The sequence below is a fragment of the Melanotaenia boesemani genome, chromosome 2 (assembly GCF_017639745.1).
Source record: "Melanotaenia boesemani isolate fMelBoe1 chromosome 2, fMelBoe1.pri, whole genome shotgun sequence".
NCBI classification, from domain to species: Eukaryota; Metazoa; Chordata; class Actinopteri; order Atheriniformes; family Melanotaeniidae; genus Melanotaenia; species Melanotaenia boesemani.
Window position 1 is genome coordinate 9,115,719 of NC_055683.1, and position 11,070 is coordinate 9,126,788.

At 41.0% G+C, this 11,070-nt stretch overlaps 1 protein-coding gene and 1 long non-coding RNA gene across 3 annotated transcripts; both read right to left on the reverse strand.

The window, feature by feature from the left end:
• Positions 1-800: 800 nt before the first annotated feature.
• LOC121655239 lies at positions 801-1,700 on the reverse strand. Its single transcript, XR_006013111.1, has 3 exons — positions 1,621-1,700; positions 1,399-1,528; positions 801-1,303 (listed from the first exon to the last, which is right to left on the reverse strand). It is a non-coding gene; the product is annotated as an uncharacterized LOC121655239 (long non-coding RNA).
• A 1,583-nt stretch (positions 1,701-3,283) lies between these two features.
• LOC121654706 (ATP-dependent DNA helicase PIF1-like) lies at positions 3,284-4,376 on the reverse strand. Of its 2 annotated transcripts, none has more exons than XM_042008951.1 (2): positions 3,763-4,376; positions 3,284-3,628 (listed from the first exon to the last, which is right to left on the reverse strand). In XM_042008951.1, the coding sequence occupies exons 1-2, from the start codon at positions 4,339-4,341 to the stop codon at positions 3,587-3,589; spliced, it is 621 nt and encodes a 206-aa protein (XP_041864885.1). In that variant the 5' UTR covers positions 4,342-4,376; the 3' UTR covers positions 3,284-3,586. The 2 variants fall into 2 exon arrangements, with proteins under 2 accessions (XP_041864885.1, XP_041864878.1); XM_042008944.1 differs by having other exon boundaries at positions 3,284-3,631.
• Positions 4,377-11,070: the final 6,694 nt, after the last annotated feature.

Genomic DNA, 11,070 nt, shown 5'->3' on the forward strand with positions numbered 1-11,070 from the left:
CATTTGCAGTCTTTATGGTGGAAAATGCCAAGTTTTGAAATGGCATTGCAATGTCCTATTTCATTTAGGCAATTTATTATTGTTAAGGCCTAAATATTAGGCACAGACAGCATCCAAAGATTAACATATGTATGTGTGAGTCCCGCTGGATGCTTTCTACAAATAATCAGTATAATTACTGTACTGTAATAATCATTTGTAATGATAATTATAAACATATCTATTATTCTTATAATATACAATAATAGCAACTGACACAAAATACTGTAAATATGTATATACACATACACATACAGACACATATATATGTAAATATATACATCTTATATATTCCATATGAATATACGGAATATGGACAATTGTTCACACCCCAACACACTCTGAAGATAAACAGAGTGTCTTCGGGTGGGTGGGCAGTCAAAGGAACCAAAGAGAAGGCTAACAGAACAAAGAAAACTAAAACCTTTACAACATTATAATTTATTATCAGGGGAATAATCTGTTTTTAATTTAATAGAATTCACTTGGCAAATATTAACTTTTAATTTATGTTATAAATATGCTTTATTAAATAATTATTTGATTATAATTGGCAGTTATTGTGATTCTTTCATTACTATTATTACTACTATAAATAATATGAAACTATACTATAACATGTAGTCTTTACAAAGACTGGTGGTGTAAGCTGAGTTCAGTTCTGTTTTTACATTGGTGGTTGTCCAGTGTGTTGGTGCAGACTAGACAGTCTGAGAACATGTTGTCACAGTGGAGATGTACGGTGTGATCACCATGTTATAAATATGCTTTATTAAATAATTATTTTATTATAATTGGCAGTTATTGTGATTCTTTCATTACTATTATTACTGCAAAACTAATTCTTTAACTATAAATAATATGGAACTATACTATAAAATATAATCTTTACAAAGATGGATGGTGTGAGCTGAGTTCAGTTTTGTTTTGGTGGTGGTCCAGTGTGGTGGTGCAGACTAGACAGTCTGAGAACATGTTGTCACAGTGGAGATGTACGGTGTGATCACCATGTGATGGTTTCCTTTTCCAGAGGCTGATCATCTGCTGCCTCCATGGACCAGTTCAGTCTCTGCTGCACACAGGAAGGTTGAGTCTTACTGAGAAGGCCTTTTGCTACACAGATGAGAGGAAGTTAGTCCAGAAACGTTGACTGGTCCTCAGCAACGTTTCCCTGCAGCAACATGCCTGGTCTCTGACTCAAGAGTCACCACAGGTTACTCTTTTTAAGAGCTGGTGTCATGCAGGCATGAACATGGAACTGGTCCTGAGGAAAAGAAATGGATAAACACATTTTGGTATTAACTCAATTCATCTAAGACCACCAGCTGAAAGCCTGCATAACACATGATAAGTATATACCTTAAATGTGCTGCAGGTCCAGTCTTCTCCTGGCCAGTGCAGTTTCACACCCAGATGCTTTGGGAGTTTTGATGACAGTATTGATGATCAGGATCGATGGTGAAGAGAAAGACTCACAGCAGAGGAAGAGCTGATAAACACAAAGCAAATGGTCTTAGACGCTGTAATCAGCAACATGGATGAATATATATTAATTACAATAATAATGAATAATTTCATTACCTTTTCTTCTACTGTGAGGAACCCAGGTCACTGGCAGGAGGAGGAGGAGTCTCTTAGTTCCGTAAAGTCTTGCTTCCTCTGTTGTTGTTGTGCAGCATGGCAGCATGATGTCAATGATCTTTCTCAGGCCCAGTCAGGTGGTCAGGTGAAGCTTCACAGGTGACATTTCCTCACCTACTTGAAGAAAGACTGGGATGGCAGCATGTAGAAGACTTCTCTGTGTGGTCCAGCAGTGGTGTCTCTTGTTTGCACCAATAGTTCATGAAGATGATGTAGAAGTGTGATGGTGTAGATCTTCTGCAGATGGTTGTGCTGGATGAAGTTGTCACAGAGGACACAGGAGAACATGTCTCCTGTCTGGAGTACACACGTCTAAAAAAGAAACTTCTAAATAAAAACATCTTTTCTGCCGGTAAAGCATCCTCGTGTCAAAGATTTGGCCATTCAGCTCTAAGTACACACAGATAGTGCAATGAAACTGTGAATAGCTGAATAAATCAGTGATGGTTCCTTTGACTGCCCACCCCACCCCCAACCCACCATGCCCTGCACCCTGTGGGTATCAGCTGGTATATCAATACACCAGAAAGCTCATGCTTTCTGGTGTGTTGATGTAGTTATTTTGAACAGCTTTAGTCCAGCTGCTGGATGTATACAAACCAGCAGCTGTACTGCATGGTAAGCCTTCTGGATGCTGCAAACAGTTGCTGGTATATGCAAAACCAGCAACTGTGCTGCAGTTGCTGCAGTACAGCTGCTTACCATGAGGTGCAGCGGCTGGTTTGTACCAAATCAGCCGCTGCACTGCATGGGAATTCTTCTGCATCCAGAAGGCTTACCATGTTTGGCCTGTGCATTTACCAACCCAAACCCAACCCACCCAGGTAAATGCACAGGCCAAAAATCTATTTCCATAATTATTTTCTACCATTAATTCTCTATCCATAAAAGTTCTGTACCATTAATTCTCTATCCATCAAAATTCTGTACCATTATTTCTGTTTCCATAAATATTCTGTACTATTATTTCTGTTTCCATAATTTCTCTGTACCATGATTTCTCTGTATTCATGATTTATTAAATTTTTGCACACTTTTCACTGATCTGTACACCAAAATACAAAGTAAAATGTTTTTCAAATAAACGTCCTCTTTAAAACTCACCAGACATGTTCATGGTTCACTGGTGGAAACGATGCAGAACACCGGGTTATGGTAGCTCCAGTACGTCCTCATCACACCAGAATGGAGACACTGCTGACGCTGGGATATAAATACAAGATCTAGTAGTGTGTTCTTGTCTGTGGTGGCAGATGTGATCAGCTGTGTATAACCTTTAGACTGGAACAGCTCCAAAATGGGCTTGGGAGAAGTGGGTACCTGATTCTCATTGAAGTCGCCGCAAACAATTACAGGGTGACAGTCCATCGTCTCCAGTGCATCCAGAAGGCTTACCATGTTTTCCAGGAAGCGTCTCAAACTGTAGCTGGGGGGTCTGTACACCGCTGCGATCAGTGCCTGGACTGGAGCCTCAACCTTCAGAACTACAAACTCAAGATCAGTCACATTATGCAAATACTGTTTTTCATGCACCTGAATGTGGTTTCGCACATAAACAGCAATTCCACCGCCACATCTGCTGGCCATCTGAGGAATGTTTGTGTACGACACGTGTCTGTTACGCTTGTACAAGGTGAATCCATCCAGCTGAAGACTGTCTGCAACAAAGGAGCCCTGCAGGTGAGATTCGGTTAGACACAGTACATCGGCCAGACACAGTTCATGATGTCTCTTGATGTCATCGATGTGAGATGGCAGTCCCTCTGTGTTGTGATGGACGACGGTCAGAGTGTCAGGCCTGTTAACTGTTTCTCTCAGAGGAAGAAGAGGCATCATGTCATCCACACTGGCTTGTCTCATGGTCTGGATGGCTGCAGTAACTTCAGGGTTGGCGTAGATTTTCTTCTCATCCAAGTCCAACAGATAGAGTCCGCTGAGAGAAGTCACCCTGCTTAGAGCCACATAAGCCATGCCTGCTTCAAAGATCTTCTTCAAGGAAACTACAGCGGCATGTGTCGTTAAGCCTTGAGTTTTATGCACGGTACAAGAAAAGGCCAGCTTTACGGGGAACTGTCTACGTACCACTCCTTTCTGTTTCACAGTATCCTCTGCTCTCTCCACGTAAACCAGATCGTCAGATCCTGCAGGTCCACTACGTCTTCCAGCTGTTTGACTGTCCATTCTCAGCCCAAGCTTTGTGATGCGTTGATCCGTCTCAGAAGTAATCACCTTCATCAGAGTACCAAAGGCACCATTCACCAATCCTTTCTGTATGTCGATGTTTCTGGTGAGCATGACACGAGCTCCTTCCGCAAGTTTCAGGGTGTCAGGTAAATCATTGCGTCCTCCTTTGCTGGGTTTGTCTTGCCGTGTCATTCTTTCTGATCGAGAATCTTTCTGGAAGTCGTCTGCATCAATAGTGATGATGTCAGAAAATAACCGAGACAGCGTTGCTGAGTTGTGATCTTCAACCAACTTATTTGTGGGGAAAATGTGCAGAACATCGGTGGAACAAAGTTCTGGTTTAGTGATGGCTTGTGTCAGCAATTCTCTGTCAGACTCAGACAGTTCCTCATCTTTCTCCTTCACTCGAATTCTGTTCAGCATTTCTGCAAAGGCAACATCATCTTTCTGACGCATGATCTCAGTCAGGGTGATCATCTGAAAATGTTCCTGCCATAGGTCAATCTCAGATGGGTCGTGTACACAGAGAGGTTTAGACTGTCGTACTGGTGGCAGCTGATAAAAATCTCCAACAGCTAGGACTGACATTCCTCCAAAAGGTCTGTTATTACCCTTGATCTGTTTCAGTCTGGCATCCACATAGGCGAAAAGCTGCTTGGAAACCATAGAAATCTCATCAATGATAATGATCTCAGCATTGTACAGTTCAGCTCTGACTTCATCCAGTTTATTGCCAAGTCCTTGAATGGGAGGTTTTAAACTGCGAGGCAAGCGAAGGAGAGAATGCAATGTCGTTCCACCAATCCCGAAAGCTGCAGTTCCCGTAAATGCAGTGAGAAAAACAGTAGGGCTCGATATGTCGGCTTCCTCTGCATGTCTCCGTAGTCTGCTCAGTATCTTTGATGCTTCTGAGTGAATGCATTTGATAAGATGAGACTTTCCTGTTCCTGCACCACCGTTGACATAAAAGAAAAATGGCTCTTGATTGACAGAACAGACACGTTTGATGCACCAGTTCCTGATTGCATAGAACACACAGGCCTGCTTCTGGTTCAGGTTCTGATACATTTGTCTGAGAACAGTTGGATCAATGGCAGGGGCTTCTCTGATTGCACGGAGTTCTGTTGCAGCATCTGACTGAGGACAAAGGTCAGGAACATTTTCCTGCTCATTTTCATTGATTAGCTCTCTTACCAGCAGGTCCTCATCACAATCCAACCTCACAACTTCAGATTCTGGAGCAAGATTACACCATTCATCAATCACAACGTTTCTGTTCTCCTCAAACTCCTCCAGTGCTTCTTCAATGGCCTCACTGTGTTTCTCGTACTTGTCTCTGTTGTGTTTGACAATGTTCTTCACATAGACAGAATGGTTTGATCCGGGTAGCACGACCCATCCAGAAGAGTAAAAAGACTGATATGTAGGAAAGTTTCTCTTTAATTCCTGCTCTGATCTGTGAGGAAGGTACAGTCTCAGTAATCTCTCATGAAATTCTTCAGGATGCTTTTCCTTTGAACAGTGGTAATATCTGATAATAGCAGGTTTATCATTTTTACGCTGTTGAACATATCCTAGTCCATTGAGCAGAGGAAAGACATCGTCCTTTTTAGCATTTTCACTCTTGACAAACCTGCAGTTAGCAGCAAAATCAGCCAAACACATCTCCTCATACTCTGGTCTCTCTGGTCTGGCTTTATACTTGTCATTCAAACTTGTCATCCAGACGTCACAAGATTCTGGTGGCAGTTCCTCCAAGAATGCTATTGAACGACTCATTTTACAGCAGTTTTCTTCTGTGGGAACAAAAATTGTGCTTCGTGAAGATTTTTTCATTTTTATTCCACATGCACGAGTCACACACTCCTGAGCACTGACTTCTCTTTTCTTTGAGTAAGCTTGCATGACGGCTCGCATCTCATCACACTCATTGACATGATCTCTGTCTGCGTTCTGTAACATATCTGTCAAGTAGTTTGAAAGATTTGTCTCCTGTTTTGTAATATATTTACAGAGATACTCCACACAGGAATAAGCATTGACAATGTATGAAACATCGATGTTAGCGTCCCAGGCTTTCAGCAGATGTGGGTTGTAACCATTAATCCAGCAGTCTTTGGGATCACGTTTCAGGTGGACGGCAATCTTTTTGTTCATCAAATGAAGACATCCTTCATATTCTTGCAGCGTCAGGTTGCAACGAACCAGGATCTGTTGTAAAGTCAAGGAAGCAATTTCAGGTTCATTAAGCAGGTCCATGAGAGGTTTCAGTTTCTCTTTGGCAGCGTTAATGTCTCCTTCTTCATCAGGTCTCACAATCATGGTTTTTCTGCAGGGCGGCTTTGGAAAACCAAACCGACAACCAGAGTTTACACTCTTGAAACAGGTTCTTGTGTGGTTCCTACTGTGTTTCTGGAGCTCACTCACTTTCCTGTACAGTTCAGGTTGTGTGTCTGGGTCAGGCAACTGGGCTGAGATGTATTTGTCAATGAAATCACAGATAGTCTGATCGTCATTCACATCAAGTTCTACAGCATCCTTTACCCAGACGAGACCATGTATGTGTGGACTTCCTCTGTGTTGGAACTCCAGTCTGTAGAAAAAATCGATAATTTCTCCCAGAGGTTGTGAAGGAGAGAGAAGCAGGTCTCTGAACAGGGCTTCAATGCGCTTATCAAACATACGCATGGATGTGACAGGGTTGGATCTGAGAATTTCACTTTTTTCTGACCAGTTTAGAGCTTCAAAATCTACGTGTTCACCTTGCTGTCTCTTTATAGCTGTTATCACTTCAGGCCATCTGAATTCAGCAGCAGAAAAAGTCAGAAAGAACGTAGGAGTTCCCAACTGTCTGATCATGGCAAAAAGATCTTTGGAGGCTCTTTCCCAGTATGCAGGAGTTCCTCTTAGTGGGATCATGAATCTGACTGCATCTTTATTTCTCACCAGCTTCTGAACTTCTGTTCTGTCCTGTAACATGGCTGAGTTTATTTCTCTTCCATCTCTGGTTTTTGTTTTTCCTTTTCTTAACTGTACCATCATGCTGGAATTGGCCAAGTGAATTTCAGTGACAAATTGTGCAAAGAACAGATAATTAGGATCTCTAGCAAACCGCTCATCAATGTGGAAAAGTCTGGACTTGAAATATCCACTAGGTGTGACATATGTTTCTCGAGCTTCATCTATGGTGTTCTGACCCGTAGGAAATTGGCAGGGAAACGCTATGGCTTCAAGTTTTGGGGTTTTAAAAAAGCTGACTGGATCATTTCTTTCTGCTGGAGCAACACAGTAGATGCTATCGGTGTAACCGAGAATCTCATCTGATATGTCAACAGGCTGAAGACACGATTCTATAGCAAAACCTCCATTTGGTAGATCATCTGGTTCTGCATCGTCTCTGTGTTCCGCTTCAGTGTCACTCTGCATGTCCTGATCACTTTGAGGCTCATTTTCTGCATCACACAGTGCATCTTTCTCTATCATGTCAATCTCCATTAAATCAGCTTCATCATAGTCATCCTCTCCCATGCTTACATCATCATCATCGTCTGCATCAGGAAGTGTTGGATCACAGAGTTCAGCTTCGTCTCGGATAGTAATATCCTGATACTGGGGATGGACCTGCTTCAGTTTGAGAAGTGCTTGAACAAGTTTGGACCAGGTGACAGACTGAAACAGCTGGTGGCCTTTATAAGACAGACGTCTTTTCAGTTTTACTCGTAAAACTTGAGAGTCAGAACGTAGTCTAGGTAGCATGTTAATTGTCTCATTAACTTCTGATGGAACACACACCACATTTCCACGTATGAGTCTTTGTCTGCCTTTAGGTAGAGGAATGATCTTGGCAAACGGTATGCACTTTGCTATCAGATGTCTCTCCAAGATGTTTAGATCACACAGTTCAGGTGGAATCTTACGGAGTTGAAGGTTATTTGCTGCAGAGAGTCTTGGCATGTTTCCTTTTTTAAGATGTTCATGGCATGTGTGACAAACCCACTCTTTCTTTCTCTCATTGGGCACAGAGCACTGCTCATTTATACAGGATTCATCACAAACATGAACGTACTTTCCAGTCAGGCACTGTGCAACTACATCTGGATTTTTCTTATAATTTGATCTTTTGCAAACTTTAACTTGGTTGGGAAAAGATGCTTTTTCACATGACGAACAAACAAAGGTGGGACCTGCTTTTATGTTTGATCTGAAAACAGATATTGCTTCATTGATCAAATTGTTCTCTGGCTCACTCTGGTTCTGCTCTACAATGGGATTTATTCTGTTCTCTGGTTCAGTTTCTACATTGTGAGTTTTTCTGTTCATTCGTCTATATTTCCTTTTTACATCCATAGCACATCTGATCTTATGCATCATCCTGAAAGAATGGTTGTTATTGTATCTGTCTCGAATCAGTTGTTTCATCAGTTGTTTGTGTCTGAGTCTGAATAATCTGTCATTTGCATAACGTTGGGTAATATAGGTTTTCTGACTGTCTCGAAATTCTTTACTTTGTTTGTATCGACTTCTGATATATGTTTTTTTTGTGTTTCGTAACACCTCATTTTGTCTGTAACACTGCTTCATGTACTCTTTCTGCCTCTGTCTAAATTCAACATTTTCTCTGTAAGAATTCCTGATAAATGATCTTTGTTTCTCTCTAAATTCAGCATTATGTTTGTACTGATTTCTTATGTACTGAGTTTTCTTTTGTCTAACATTAGGGTTGTTTTGATATCTGTTGGTAGAGGTACATTTTTTCTTTGCTCTATAAAGTTCATTAGAAGAATATAGCTGCCTCTCTTTCTGTTTTTTATCAACTTTTTGTTTTCTTGGTTTTTCTGTCAATAATAACCTCCTTTTCATTTTTAGCCTTTGGTTTTTACTATACTTGGACAGTTTACAGGCGATTTGTAGCAGTGTAGCATCAGAAAGGTCTTTAGCTGGTCTATTTATTGTTGGGAAAGAAACATTTGGTTCACATTGAATAGTATTACATGCTGCAAATGAACTGATTTCATTCTGTTCTGGTTCAACACTGATATCAAGAGATTGTCTCATTGGTGCTGTAAAAGTGTTTTCAATGGACACGTTGGCTACATCAGAGGAAATCTCAGTGATAGGGATCAATACTTGAGCTGTCAAGTTTGATTCTGCTGAAAAAGAGTCCTGTGTTGGACAAGATCCCACCTCAGTGTGTTGTTCAACAGCATTAGTATGAGCCGACATTTCTGTATAAATGTTCTCAGACTGATGAGTGGCTGTACATGTGTCTGATTCATCCACACTTTCATGCACCAAAGTTGGTGTATCAACAGCTGTTGATCTGTTGTCTCTGTCTGGTTCAGCATTTCCCAGGCCGAATGAGTTTTCCATGTAAAACGACAGGGGCTTAAGCTCATATTCACGATGTAATGGCATGTGAAATCTATTATAGATTAATTTGATCCGGTTGATCAGGTCAGTCAGACGTGTAAATATCAGCATTATAGCGCTCCCAATGTTGTAAATTCCTGGTGGTACTGGCAGTCCATGTTTGGTTCTTCGATGTGGGTCAAAAAAGCCAAAACGACCATCACTAGTTCGAAAGACTGCAATCGATAACCCACCCATGATGAGCACTGCATACTGTACATCGGTAGACAAACGGTTCAGTCCTGTCTCAAGACTCTGAAGACCACATACACCTCCAAAGTTCCCATAATAAGATGGCTGAGTCAGGTCTACGTGGTATTTAGTCTTTCGTGCTTTTACTTGTTCAGGTAATTCATCTGTAGCAAGATAAGCATTACCAGGAAACCTCTGTATGATCTGTCGGTACAGTCCATCACCTTTATCCAAAACACGTTGAAGATCTGCTCTGGTAACGTTTTCATCCTCATGGAGAAACGACAGAAACATCAAACTGTTTGCCACACATTGTTTGTTTCTAGATTTAACTCCATATCTGACTGAATCCTGACTCCTTGGAGCACACACTCGTGTCACAGATGGTTGAGGTTCCACGTTTACTCTGCGTTTATGAGATGGTCCAGCTGCATCAAGTCCTCTCTTCAGAACGTCAGCATAAGATACCCGTGGTACACTCTGGTTTACCTGGTGTTTAGATGCATCATGCTGGGGAGTATTCATGACAGTTTTACCATCAGAAGCTGGTGCTGAAGTGGAGGAACTGGTCTGATGTCTGCTGTTTATTTGCTGAGCACTAGAAGACTCTACAACAGGCGTATTATTTCTGGGATTTCCTCTCTTTACCATGTCAGCATAAGAAATCTGTGGCTGTGTCTGATTTATCTGCTGTGTAGCTGAGGCGTGTGATACACTGGGAGCATTGTTTTGTGATCCGTTCATACCTGTATTTCCATCAGAAACCAGAACTGCAGGTGGAGATCTCTCAGTGGATGGCACAGACACGTTTACCTGGTTGGTGCTCTGAGAAGTGATACCTGCTTGTTCACCTTTTCCTTCTTTCTGCTCCTTCCATCTGCGTTTCTGAGCTTGAGACTTCTGGTTACGTCTTGGCATAGTTGTTCTTCAAATCCACAAATTTAAGACAAGTAAATATTCAGGTTTTATTTTCAACCACTTGTGCTACTTGCAATATACTGAAAGGTTTCTCTCAGTATTTATTCAAAAATTATACCAGTAAATATAATGTTTAGGCTACACAATCAGCTAGTATTTATCAGTTGACCCAAAACTATTAAAACAGTTGTGTTATAAAGTTTATGGGTGTGAATAATCAACTAGGTTTTCACGTGAAATTAATCTGATACCAACTCTTAAAGGGAAATGTAATCACTGCAAGTGGTTAAGCAAGAACGCCCCAAAATATTTACTGTTCAAACTGTAAATTAACCAAGTTCTTTGTCCTTAAATCTTCAAAAATTATTCTGAATTAGATGAATAAGCTAGAATCTGTTAAACTAAACCGGTAACTTTTACTAGGAGAGGTTTTACAAAGAATTAATACCCAGAAATATATAGAGATCAGTTACGTCAGATGTTACACCAGATTACTTCTTTGGTTTTATGCTACTCTTAGTTTTGCCAATAGATAGAGCTGTATGAATTTAATAATCTGTTTTAGATATGACACTAAGCTCTAGTCAGATCTGTGACTGTTTTATATCGACTTTTATGACGCAAATCTGGAACGCAGCGGCAGCAGTGACACTGGCGGGATGAAGATGGCTTCTGGTCTCTGGCTTC

Bases quoted from the DNA above. Each gene is read 5' to 3' on its own strand.
- LOC121654706 (XM_042008944.1), bottom strand. From the start codon at position 4,341: ATGATCACCCTGACTGAGATCATGCGTCAGAAAGATGATGTTGCCTTT. The intron at 3,632-3,762 runs GTACGTAGACAG...TGTGGCTCTAAG, and splicing joins CTGTGAAACAGAAAGGAGTG to CAGGGTGACTTCTCTCAGCG.